Below are 14,392 nucleotides of genomic sequence, written 5' to 3'. Positions count from 1 at the left end.
ATGCACAATTGTTTTTCATATAAGTATAATTTTCTGCAAATAGTATCTGCAGAAACGGTGAGTTTAGGTCTCATTTGTTACAGCAGGAGAATTCTAATGTCGTTCGGTCAGTGCTCATTAGGAAAACTTGAGTATTACAAAGAATAATGCACCCCATTCTATAAATCAGTACAAGTCAACTTGGATTCCTGTGACCTACATAAAATACCCAGCCTACAGTTTTGTTCTGTTTATGGTCACAGAGCCCCTTATAATATACACTAGTGAGTGCTTTATCCCATACATCCACTTATAATGGATGCTTGAAGGAAATAACCTTTATATGGACAAAGTTATCACTGGGACAGGGGTTTGTTCAGGTGAGCTCAGGACAAGGACAGTAATACAGAATAAGAATACTAAGGGAGAACATTTTCTCAGAATTCTCTTTAAAACAAATAGCATGCTTGGCACACAAGGGGAGAACCAGATTAACCAGTGTAACAGTTCTCATCTGTTCACAATCTCGGGGGGTGCACAAGCATGCCTCCGTAGCAAAGGTTTTATTTCACTGCATCAACAGTACTGATACAAATGAGCTGGCAGTAGTGTGCAGGAATGCAGATTAATGTGACTTTCAGGGTTTAATTCACACTCCTAGGTAATTTTCTGTCTCCCTGCTACTGCTTCCATCTCTAATAGTGATTACTGGTAGTTTCTGATTCACTGACCCCTCTTCTTCCCTCAATCGCTCTATACATAGAATGAGTTTTCTCTGGCTATGGGAATTTTCTTTTCACCTTTCCTTAATGTAATCTCTCTCTCAGTCCTAGGGGTATATTTACTAAAGTGAGAGTTTTTAGAAGTGGAGATGTTGCTATAGCAACAAATCAGATTATATCAATTATCTTCTAGAATGTGCTACGGTAGTTAAATGTTAAGTAGTATCTGACTGGTTGCTATGGGCAACGCCTCTACTTCTAAAAACCTTCACTTTAGTAAATATACCCCTACTCTTTGTCAGCTGTGCACTATTTTTTTCTTTTTTTTTTAAATTGTCAATAAGACAATTTTGCAGCATGCGTACAAAGACAATTGTGTCAAGTCTTCAAAAGAGTGAAGAAATGGACAAGTGGAAAAGTTAGCAAAAAACGTAACAAAACACACACAAAACTAGGTGCTTCATCTGTCGAAACAAATCAATCTTACAAACTTCAGCTTCCGAGTAAGGGGATACGGTAATCCTTTAAATGTAAACCAAGATAAGTAGAAAAAAGGAACAATGCTGATGTAACACATTTTAAAAGTAAAATGGTGTAAAAGTAATACAAAATAGTGTCTCAACAATAGATCTCTTAATAAAATAATATAAACTAATATATTATTAAAATGCTGATGATTTCTAAACATAGAAAGACTTCCACATAACTTTCAAAGATCTCTTCTGAGGAAGCCACTGACAAACAAAGTAGGCGGAGAAACGCGTTACACATTCATACCTTGGAGATGACCCTAGTGTATTGGTTTACTGGGTTTACAAGGTTCTGGCTTTGGCTTATTAGTTGCAACTTTACTATAGTCCTCTTACAGGCTGTATTAAAGGATATTCCAACAGCCAGGAGGTAAGAGACATTACCTTTACACCACAAGCCTGGAGTGGGATTTTTGGAGCTTTAATCAGCAATCCAGAATGGACCAGCATTGTAGATGGTAAGACCTAACAGATGCGATTTATATATAGCCAAGACTGAATGGACTTATACCTATTCATATCAATTACATTGAAGAGCTTTTGTAAATAATATCCATTTTTGGTCTTGTGGGCATATTTTCTGTCAGCTGCAGTTGAAAGACTTTCTATGCTAGGAAATCAGCATGCTAATAATATATCAGTTTATGTTATTTTATTCACAGGTCTATACTTGAGATACTCATTTTTATTACTTTTAAATTGTCCGTGTGTTATACTGTACAGTATGTATAATAAGTCATTTTATAATGAGCAATAAAGTTTGTTAATATTTCTGTTTATCTGAGTGGAGAAGTTGACCATAGCAACCAATCAGCTTTTAGCTAACATTTATCAAGTACACACTCCACGCTTTAGAAGTCTTGAAACATATTCCCAAAATCTCTTTTATTTTTCTTTCATAGCATATACTATTTCACCTCACTCCTCTCGCTACTCTTCCGCAACACTCCTGTCGCTTCTATTCCGCCACACTCCTCTCGCTTCTATTCCGCAACGCTCCTCTCGCTACTATTCTGCCACACTCCTCTCGCTACTATTCCGCCACACTCCTCTCGTTACTCTTGCGCCACACTCCTCTTGCTACTCTTTCACCACACTCGTCTTGCTACTATTCTGCCACATTCCTCTCGTTACTCTTCCGCAACACTCCTCTTGCTACTATTTCGCCACACTCCTCTCGCTACTCTTCTGCCACACTCCTCTTGCTACTCTTCTTCCACACTCCTCTCGCTACTCTTCCGCCACACTCTTCTTACTACTCTTTCACCACATTCCTCTTGCAACTCTTCGGCCACACTCCTCTCGCTCCTCTTCCACCACATTTCTCTTGCTACTCTTCCATCACACCCCTCATTACTCTTCCACCACATTCCTCTCGCTACTCTTCCACCACACTCCTCTTGCTACTCTTTCACCACACTCCTCCCGCTACTCATCCAGCACATTCCTCTCACTACTCTTCGACCACATTCCTCTCGCTACTCTTCCATCACACTCCTTTCTCTACTCTTCCACCACATTCCTCTCACTACTCTTCCACCACACTCCTCCCGCTACTCTTACAGCACATTCCTCTCGCTACTCTTCCACCACATTCCTCTCACCACACTCCCCTCTTCCACCACATTCCTCGTTACTCTTCCACCACATTTCTCTTGCCACACTCCTCTCACTACTCTTACACCACATTCCTCTCGCTACTCTTCCACCACACTCCCCTCGCTACTCTTCCACCGCATTCCTCTCGCTTCTCATCCACCACACTCCCCTCGCTACTCTTCCACCACATTCCTCTCGCCACACTCCTTTCGCTACTCTTATGCCACATTCCTCTCACTACTCTTCCACCACACTCCCCTCGCTACTCTTCCACCACATTTCTCTTGCCACACTCCTCTCACTAATCTTACACCACATTCCTCTCGCTACTCTTCCACCACACTCCCCCCTCGCTACTCTTCCACCACGTTCCTCTTGCTACTCTTCCACCACATTCCTCTCTCTACACTTCCACCACATTCCACTCGCCACACTACTCTCACTACTCTTCCACCACATTCCTTTTGCTCCTCTTCCACCATATTCCTCTCGCTACTCTTCCACCACACTCCTCTATCTACTCTTCTACCACACTCCTCTAGCTACTCTTTCACCATACTCCCCTTGCTACTCTTCCACCACATTCCTCTTGCTACTCTTCCACCACACTCCTGTAGCTACTTTTCCACCACACTCGTCTCGCTACTCTTCCACCACACTCCTCTTGCTACTCTTCCACCACATGTTTTCTTTCTGGAATGCCCACTGTTCAGCCAAGACTGAAGGGGACATATTTAAGCAAAGTGACTACCTAGCAGAATCAGCTCTCTAAACATTTTAAAATCCCACATCAGGACTTCTCACATGTCTTCCATTCACCACTGTGGGACAGTGCCCAAAAAGCAAGACTGTCCTGCTAAAATCGGGACAGTTTGGAGGTTTACGAATAATGTAAAATCCTTTTCCTCTCTCTTACTTCATGGTGGGCTCGACAAGGGTTTTCTATTGCTACGCACCCAATGATAGACCCAGCAGCAAGTCTTTGCCACCAATGTCTGCAAAAACTGTCCATTACCTACAGATAAAGCTATATTTACAATAAACAGAAACCAGAAGGTGGCACACAGGGGACCACAGAAAAGGGTGACAGATGAGCACACATTAGCAATTTGCAGAAGACTAATCAACATCACCCTGTTTGAAAACCACTAGTCTCTCCCTTTACCTGGAGGCCTTAACATATATATATATATATATATATATATATACACACTCAAAGTCTTTTAGAAGTAAAGGATCATAATAATAATAATAATAATAATAATAATAATAATAATAATAATAATAATATTGTAATAACAAAAGTTGTCATGGCCGGCCTCCGGTGATTCTTGTCATAACATAGTGGTTGCCAAATTATGCAAATCCTGTCATTGTGAGAATCCCAGCATTATGCAGTAGGGGAGAGCCCTTGATGAGGTGAACTGTGTCATCACGTCTCCCCAAATTCCCCCTAGGACTTATTAAAATAGAAATTAGGCATGTATGTATATGTAAAGTGCAGAAAACAAAATAGCATGAGAGCATACCATCATTTTGTAGTGGGAAAACAAAGAATAATATGTTTGCATAACTCGAGTTACAGAAGCACATATTAAATACAACCCTAGGAGGTTCATATGAATAGCATACTCATCTGCACAATCCTACCTGAAAAAAACAGTTGCACTGGTATAGCTTTGAGCTTGTGAAGATTTTCCTTGTCTCAGATCATCTGCAACCTGTCTTGGTAGCATGCCTTAAGATATGAAAGGATACGTAAACTGTATTTATCACTGCAATATAAATATTATAGGATCTGCTCTATAGATATCTGACATATTTGTAATTACTAATTGTTTATCACAAAAAAAACATGTTCTATACTAGTAAGAGTGATAATCCTATTAGTAGGGGCATAACTACACTGGGTGCTGTTGCTATGGGGCCTGTATAGATACGCCTCACCTGCACCTTGCTGGATGCTGTATATTTGGTAGACATTCAGCAAAGCTGTATACAATAAACTGTATTCAATAAGCTACAGACATGGACAGTCTACTAACTGCTTAAAATGGTGCTAGTGTAAATATACTAGATCAGTCAGGGTATATTAGGTAGGGTAGTTTGTAGACTGTCCCTACATCCCTTTCTGCCAGCATTACAGTGGATCTAGTGCATCTGCAGCATGCATGATGTGGAGGCCAAACACATTCTGAAGAGAGAGGCAGCATAGTAGATGAAGGGAGAAAGTGATAATTGGAGAGTGATAAACTTCCCGCCACTCAGCTCCCAACTGTCATGTTACAGACTGTTGGGTAGATGTATGAAGCAGTGAAAAGAGTGGAGAAGGTAACCCATGGCAACCAATCAGCTTCTACCTATCATTTTATAGAATATACTTGATAAATGCAGCCTCAAAGCTGATTGGTTGACATGGACAACTTTTCCACTGGCACACTTCTCCACTCTTTTGACTACTTCATACATCTACCCCTGTGTTTGAAATATGACAGTTAGGAGCTGATTGGTTGGTAGTTTATCACTCTCCAATGTATCACTTTCCAGAGCTTAGTTCATCTGCCCCGAAGTGAGCAGCAGTGGCACTGTGGCATACTATGATCTGGTAGGCACTACATGGCATACTGTGATAGGGGGGTGCTGTATAGCACATTATGATCTAGGGTACACTGTGGCATACCGTAATAGGGGGGTGCTGTGTGACATACTGTGATTTGGGGCCACTACTATGGGGCATTAAATGAACAAGCACTGCAGAGAGAACTGTCTCTATAGAAACTTTGGGTCCCTTTCAAAATGTTGCTATGGGGCGCCTACAGTTCTAGTTATTCCCCTGCTGTATTAGACTGCATTTTCTTAGGCTTCAGCATTACATAATACATTTTAGGTCATAATGTGTGAACTACAGTTTGCTCTTCCACTGAAAGGCAAACAACAAACAGCAACATAGGGCCTGATTCAGAGGTGCATGCAATTCCACCTTACATGTTCCAGTCAAGACTGGCAACTTCTTGTGTGAGAGGGTACACGTGAGTCTGTCCTGCAGCCTTGTACCTTATATGCACTCATACCGGGATGTAATCGGGAAATCGGCTGAGGTGATCCCGACAACCGGCTTCCCGACTGCTTTATCCCGGCGTGGGTTAAATGACAGGCGTCTATATCTAGACGCCTGTCATTTTCCCGATGCCGGGAGACAGGTGCCCGGCATCCCGATCATAGGGATGCCGGGTGCCGCGAGCGGACAGCCACCGGGGGGTTAGGTTTAGCACATCCAGGGGGGACTTAAGATTAGGCACCTCCTCTGGGAGGGTTAGGGTTAGGCTAGGGGGAGGGAGGGTTAGGGTTAGGCACCCCCGGGGGGGACTTGGGGTTAGGCCCCCCGGGAGACTTAGGTTTAGGCAGCGGGGAAGGGGGGGGGTTAGGGTTAGGCACTTACAGGGGGGATTAGGGTTAGGCACTTGGGGGGGAGGTTAGGGTTTGGCACCCCTTAGGAGGGTTAGGGGGGTTAGGTTAGTATATACTTACCTGAGGACGATCGGGATTTCCAACGCTGTCGGGCTGCTGCTGCCGGGATCTGTCCATCTGTCGGGCTGCCACGGCCGGGAATCGAATCGCCGGCCATGCGCCCGGCAGTATTTCATACCGATTCCCTCATACCTTGGCATGCTCATCTTCTCTGTCATTGACCTCTCACTAGTCTGTCACATCTGTCCTTATCTGACTCGCTCAATTGCATCTGACCTGGCTTGCTGACCTTGAGTGGACTCTTCCTTCATACTCCTTGATCTATACCAAACACTATTGATGGGACATTTTTAAATATAAAAATTAAAAAAAAAAGGAAGGTCTTGAATGTATTCAACACATAACTTAGTTGTATAATGATTCATTAGATGAAACATTTTTAATACTATTAATGTTTATTACATCCATCAATTCAACTCTGGGGTATTTTCTTTCACTGAGTTTTTGAAGTTCTGGTTACTTAAACTAGTACAAGTCCCTTGTATGACTGATTTCCATGAATTATCTTTTGGGAGCAAGGGTGCTTCTCAATTTCTTGGTATGCCTCTGAAAAGTAGCAACTATCCTGCATTAGCATTAGTTAATTAATATTCACCAACAATGCCATTAAACTACTAATAATTAAAGGGAAACATATGTTTACTTACTATATAGCACTACTAATTATTAGAGGGAAACATATGTTTACTTACTATATAGCACTACTAATTATTAGAGGGAAACATATGTTTACTTACTATATAGCAGTTGGTCTGTTTTTTGCTTTTCATGCATTAGATCTTGTGTACGTTCTGCAACCAATAGCTCCAGATGCTTACTATATTTTTCCATCTAAAGTAAACAAAAAAAGACAAAGCTTTGTTTATTGACTAACCAGTTATGAATAGACTCCTTATATTATCTGGCAACACATATATTATAAACATGTAAACCTGATATTATAAACATGTAAACCTGAAATAACTTTTTGAATGAGAAACCTAGTTAGGAGAACATAAAACTGCGCCTTGCACTGGGTTCCTTACAATTGTGTGAGCTGAAGACTAGACTAGCCTCAAGAGAGGCACCCATTGATTTTGGGGCATATATGATGACAGCATGGGATCGCTTTGATTGCTTTTAAATAAATTATTCACCCCTCAAAACCTACCATATTTAATGTAGCCTTATAAGTACAGCATCACATTTATTACAGCAAAGTGTAACAAGATAACATATCCTATCAAATGGTCCCACTTAGCATTTCAAATAAAATGATATAGCTTATTCAAGCAGTTCCTGTAAACACAGAGGTTCAAAACTTGCCTATTAATCTTCATACACCTTAACCTAAGGGATATATAGTCACAAAGGGAAGAAGCAATTCAGTGATAGCTAAAAACTGCATGGTAAGTCAAATTATAGATTTAAAGTGCATTAAGACAGACTGCAGCTCAGGTGAGCTAGTGATAAGAATGCTACACAGACTAAAATGTAGAAGTATTCAGCTCAACAGTAATCTACTATGCAATATGACAGCAGAAATAATTACAATTAAAAATAAATGATGTTCCAGCTTCGAAAATATGCATTGAGATTGATGTTAATTGTTTCCACAGAACACTCTAATTATTACTTCACTGACCCTGTGACTTCTTTAAGACTAATTTCTGCTGTTAATACAATGTGGACCCACAGAGATATTTTTCAGGCATTGCTTCCTACATGGTAGAAAACCCCCCACCATTTACCATGACTGTACATGTGCTCCTCAGGCTTTCCATGGAAGTTTTACATATATGTTAAAAACATTTTAGGTTTGGTTGAGAGTGCATGGTGCCAGGGTGCTGACACTTAGTAATCTTTTTCTTGGATATTGGGCAGGTCAGTTACTCTCCACCTCATAGCATTCTTCTCAGCTCCTCATCCCTCTTTCTCAGGGCCTTACCTAGGGTAGTGCGACCAATGCCATGGCACAGGGCACCGCAGGGCAGGGGGCGCTGTTTGGGCCGGGTCAATTTCCCTGTTTATTATAATTCTCACTTGTAACTTCCTTTTCTTTTATCCCCAGCATCTCCTGGCCACCCCTCTCTCTTTGCTGGCCCTTACTTTTAGACCCGCCACAGGGCGATCTGTATTTCCAAAGTCTCTCCAGAGATAATGGGCCACATTATCCTGACTTCTAACAAGACATATGACATAATCAATGTTGGGAATGCTGCCATCTGCTACCGGCTTCACTCGTGGTACAAACAGGATAAAAGAGAATATAACAATCATAAAATTTACATAAGTGCATAGACAGTTACAGACAAGTGACAAGTCTACTGTACATGTATGCATAGTTACATAAATACAACCCACAAGTTACACAATTAAATATATAATAGGAGAGAGGGTCCTGCTCATAAGAGCTTACATTCTAAAGGAATGGAGCTGTGTATATATTAAAAGCAGAGGACGCAAGAAGAGAGGTACACACTGAAAGTAATGTAAGACACAGAAAGCAATTGGGGCAGTGGAGAGATGAGGCAAACAAGGGGGGGAAAGGCACTTGGTAGATGCAAAGCAATGGAAGTAACATACATAGAGATGACAAAGATGAAAGCAAGGTGGCCTATAGTACAAGGAGGAGACAAGACAGTGGGCAGATATAGTGCAAATAGAGAACTATAGGCCAAATTAATAGGTGGATGTGATGCCGATGTTTGTGCAGTAGGCTGATGTTGTTTGTACTGCCCATGCATCTGAGTCGCACAGCGCATGCGTCATCATGGCTTAGAGATGGCGGTCGCAGTGAGGATTTGACTGACAGGTCCTGTTTGTGGGAGGTAACGAGGGTGGTGGTGACTCAAATGCAGGCAGGCTGCAAATGTTTTGGGGGCATGTCTGTGCTTGCAACTGCGAATTTGTATGCAGCGGTTAAGGCTCCAGTGGCTTACTTGAGATGGACATTCTGAGTGACCATAGGGTTACTCAGAACGTCAATGTTGTGACAGATGGTGGGTCTTTGTATGCAAGCGGCGGATTTGAGACGCAGCTAGTGGGCATATAAATTCAAATTCCAGTGGCTGCAATATTTGCGTAAATACGGGATCGCAGCCACGATGCGATTTGTGTGCACCTATGAATCAGGCTCTATGTAAGGGAAGGTCAGAATGAATCTTCTTACGTAGTTCTTATCCAACATGGTACATAAAAGATAATCAGATAAATCTAATAGTGTAGTACTTTACATAAAACGTTAAACACATGGTGCACTTCAATTCAAATAACAAGTGTATCTTCAATCCACCTTCAAATAAATTCATGGTGAAGTACCCCCCTTTGTGGTTGCACTCACACAAACTTCATAAAATGTAAACACATCAAGACATGCAACATATGGTCATACCTTGAAAAAGGCCACATGCAAGGTCAGAACGCGTTGGTATTTGGGGAACCTGATGCTGTTTGAACCTCTGCACAGAGGACTATTTGGTCGGATCCTGTGGTCTATACCTGAGGAACACAGAAACCTTTTAAGGGCCGTGTCTACAGCTATTCTCTGGTAGGAGACCATTTCACTTCATGTTACCATGTTATTTGTATGACTTTTATGGTCATATGATGTCAGAATTATGCTATGTAGCATTTTATTTCCACTGAAACTCTATTTGTTTCTTCTGAAACCTCATATATCTGAGGTGTCTACTAATAAGAGAGATGACGTTTGAATATCAGTGGATGTCTTGATGTGCCTAAATGAAGTTTGTGTAAGTGGTGTACATCATCCTGAATTTTATTTGAAGGTGAATTAAGATACACTTGTTATTTGAAGTGCAACGGGTGTTACATTGTTTTATTTAAAGTACTACACTATTAGATTTTTTGTATTTTTTTTATTATGTACCGTGTTGGACAGGGCAGTTTCTAGGGTCTGAGGCTCCCAGTGCGAGCAGTCAAAATGCGCCCCCCCCCCCCCTCGAAGCAGTAATATTGTGGAGTGGGTGTGGCGTCATCGTGAGGGGGTGTGGTATCACAGTAAGGGAGCGTGATCTAGAAAGATCACAGAATGACAGCCACCGTGACTACTGAGTACAGGGGTGTCTAACCTGTCAGAGGCAAAGCGCTGAAAAATATATGTAGCTAAACAAAAGATAGACAGCATGCGCGCGCCGGAGGGTGTGGCCTAGCTGTCACAAGCCCACGCCGCATTTCTGTGTGCATGCCTGTGGTGTGACATTTGCAGAAGTATGACCTTGCATCACACCCGGTTTTAGTCGCGTTGGGAGCGAGCCCAGCCAGATCCACATAAAATACAATGCAACAAACCACTTCCACATAAAATATATTGGAAAAGCCAGAGGCACATAAACTACGTTTTAAAACCACATCCACCTCAAATACATTATTAAATCCAGAACCACATAAAACACATTGAAAAAACATGATTCACATAATACACACTTCATTCCAGCCCCCTCCCTTACCATTCCATCCCGACAGGTCTTAGGCTTCCCCCCCACTGGCTCTCAGGCAAAAGTGCCCATTATGCAGTGCCCCCTGTAGTTGTCCCCATATGCAGTGTCCCCTGTATTTATGCCCCTTATGCAGTGCCCACAGTGGTAGTGTAACTTATGCAGAGCCCCCATTAGTAGTGCCCCCTGTAGTCATGTCCCCTGTAGTCATGCCCCCATCAGTAATGCCCCCAATAGTAATGGTCCCTGTTGTAGTGCCCCAGTAGTAGTGTCCCCAGTTGTATTGCCCCCAATAGTAATGCCCCCTGTAGTAGTGTCCCCTTTATAAATTCCCCAGTATTAATGCCCCTGTATTAGTTCCCCCAATAGTAATGCTCCCTTTGTAGTAGTGCCCCAAGTAGAAAAGCCCCAAGTAGTAGTGCCCCCAGTAGAAGTGCCCTTGGCCCCTGAGTAATGCACCCAGTAGTGGTGCCTCCTAAGCAATAACCCCAGTAGAAGTGCCCCCCGAGTAATGTCCCCAGTAGTAGTGTCTCCCCCAGTAGAAGTGCCCCCAGAGTAATGTCCCTAGTAGCTGTGCCCAGGTGCCCCCAGTAGTGGTGGCTCCCCCAGCAGAAGTGCCCCCAGTAGTAGTGCCTCCCCCCAAGTATTGTCCGGGCTGCCTGCACACAAAAAAAAACAAAAACAGTAACACTTACTTACCTTCAGCCCCGCTCTGGCGTTAGCTCCGCTCGGCTGCTCCTCTCTCTGCACTATGGGAAAGACGTCATGACGTCCTCCCATAGTGCACATTGTGGGAGCCGGAAGCCGGAAGCAGGAGCCTCCGTCTCCGGCTGCTCTGCTCTGCCGGGCGCCCGCTGGTAACTGAATCTCAGCGGGCGCCCGGCAGTTAACATGCTGTTTCTACAGCAGGGGTAGGAGGCAGCGCGCCCCGTGCGATTGCACGGGTCGCCTGCCCCTAGAAACGGCCCTGGTGTTGGATAAGAACTCTGTAAGAAGATTCATACTGGATGATACATTTTCACAGGGGATATTTAAAGTGGAACTCCATCTTTCTATAAGTATCATTTCTGTCAATTTATATGCAGCGCCAAGGCTGGCTTTGCCACTTGTTGTTTTCGAATATTTATTTGGAGAATGGTGTAACTCCCAGGTAACGTTTTGATCTAGGCAGCTTGGGGCGCACTGTTGCAGTAATAATAATCTATTTTTAGATCCATTCAGAACCTGTCGACATTCTGAATGTCGACTATTCAGACCACACCCAAGAAAAATACAATCAAGAGGATAATACATGAATAGATTTAAAAGAGTAATAATGCAGAGTAACTTTAAGGTAGCAAAACAATTTCTGTAATATACACGTGTGACAAGCTGTCGGCATTACTGGTGTTAGACAACAGAGAATCTGCACAACTTGTTTGTGCCAATAAATTTCTCTTACAAATATCATATAATATATATCATATACCATATATCATATAAACATGGAATTGAGTATTACACAAAACTTTTTGCAGCCTAGTTCTGCTATACTGTACATATATTACTTTTAAATAAGTAGAGAACTAGACTTTGGGAAACCAAATGGACAGATGGAGCTAGAAAGATAAATGGTGGTAAGATATGAAGGTAAGAAACAAACTCTTTTTTTACTTTTAATTCTCAAATGAACAACACAAATCTTCACTAAAAATAAAAAACAATCATACAATAAATAAATATTGTAAATAAATATGATATAATAAAAACTTGGTCAGTATGTCAGTTGCCACAGCACACCACAACATTTTTATCTGCTTTTCCTCATACTTGTAATGTAATTTTCTTCTCCTCAGAGGCAGTAAACTAAATTGTATTTCTAACATGCTGAAGGGGAGGTGGAGGTGTATTCTTCCAGGGTTTAGTTTTATATGTTTTAATTGCATTAAAATCCCTGAATTGGAAGGCAGAAAACATCAATAATTTTTGTTGAAACAGTTTTCAAACAATGGGATACAGAAAAAAAGGAGAAGTTAAAGGGAACAATAAGGGGATGGCACATGGGTTGGTAAATGGAAGAAATGAAGTATTAAAGACCATGCACACCAAGGCAATTTACAAAGTCAAACAACCAGTAAAGACATCACAAACTGTAAAAACAACAGCAAATGCATCAATCACTTGGGGCTTCATTTAGACTAAATGGAAGAGAATCAACTGATCTATACAGAAGGATAGAGGAGCCTTCACCATTGATACAAAACTGATGCCAAATAAACCATTTTACCATAGGAGAAGAGGCTAAAGTTGAAGAGGGGATACCAGCAGTCTCCATTTCAAAGTGGAAGGCGCACTTCCACTATGCTGTCACTATGCTGTCCCTTTGGCCATAGTAGACGGCAGAGGGTCTTTCCACTTTTAGGCTGAAATGGCACATGCTGCTATGAGAATGTGACCAAAGACATATCTATGGTATTTAGGACGGTGAGGGTGGTTTAGTTGCAACAATGTTACAGTACATCAAGTGGAAATAAAGGTTGCAATTTAAGGCATTTTTGGTCAATTTGAAAACCTCCAGCCAAAAGGGCTGTATCAGAAATTAGAGATGAGCGATTCGGTTGTATTAGGTTATGTTTGGATACCAAGAACAGCATCTTATCGGTTAAGCAAATCTTACGTGTTTTGGATAGCCAATAGGATCAATCCGAACTTGCACTAATTTGGTGAAAACCGAATCACTCATCTATAGCAGAAAAATGAAAAAGGTTGCCCGTTTCAGCCCAATTGTGGTTGCCTCTCAGGTGTAAGAGACAGGTAATACAACAATTTAATATGTATTTCAGAATGGTTGAGGCATTTTGATATTTTATAGGGTGCGGTATATATAAGGTCCCGCTGTGCAGTAGAAAACATTCTATGGAGATCTGCTTCTCATGTAATTTTGGAAGGAGCCTTGGTGGGCAGGGCCAAGGACAGGAGTTGATGATACCAAAAAGAAATACTCCTTTTGCATATGGCCATCATGATCCAGGAAAGAATAAGACTAGGTAGTGCTATAACATTGCCATGAGATTTGGTAAAACCTTAAGCCAATGACGGATCTGGTAAAACTTAAACAGGTATGTGGCGGACAATGAAAACTGCTCACTTAGATATTGAAATGTGTGGAGGGAATCTGCTTTTAACCCCCTGTCCTGACAATAGGAGAGATTCAGGTGGGTGATCTGTTTTGAGAGGGCCTTAAGTTACAAGTAGGTAAGAGCAGGATTGAATGAGTGACAACAATCTTATCCCAAACTCTTAGGGAGTCACGTGTATAGCATAGCAAGGAGGAAGAGAGATAGCAGGACTTAGCAGGGATCCACAAAGATTAGCTAACTAGAATTTGAGGGACATGGATTTTTCCAAATCTATCCATGGTTTACAATCTAAGGAGTGTGTCCAATTCCTCAGCTGCAGGGATGTGCGCCGAGCCCCCGCTTTTTGGTTTTGGATCTGTATCTCATTCGTGTTTTGGATATGAATTTGGTTGTGGCAAAAGCAACCTTGTGTGTTTTGGTTTTGGATCTGTTTTTTTTTTACTAAAAAATTATAAAAACCGCTAAAATCGCATCAT

General features: G+C 41.8%; 1 protein-coding gene across 2 annotated transcripts in view; it reads right to left on the bottom strand.

The window, feature by feature from the left end:
• Positions 1-14,392, bottom strand: part of LOC148477016 (atrial natriuretic peptide receptor 1-like) — a 107,518-nt gene that overhangs the window by 18,384 nt on the left and 74,742 nt on the right. For both annotated transcript variants that reach the window (XM_088457331.1, XM_088457332.1), the window contains 2 exons: positions 7,096-7,189; positions 4,481-4,568 (listed from right to left, as the gene is read on the bottom strand). In XM_088457331.1, coding sequence (XP_088313457.1) covers positions 4,481-4,568; positions 7,096-7,189 — 182 coding nt within the window. The remainder of the gene's footprint in view (positions 1-4,480; positions 4,569-7,095; positions 7,190-14,392) is intronic.

Source organism: Taudactylus pleione, unplaced genomic scaffold (assembly GCF_031769625.1).
Source record: "Taudactylus pleione unplaced genomic scaffold, aTauple2 ptg000757l, whole genome shotgun sequence".
NCBI lineage: Eukaryota > Metazoa > Chordata > Amphibia > Anura > Myobatrachidae > Taudactylus > Taudactylus pleione.
The sequence above is the reverse complement of the archived record's forward strand: the minus strand, read 5'-3'. Positions and strand labels throughout refer to the sequence as shown.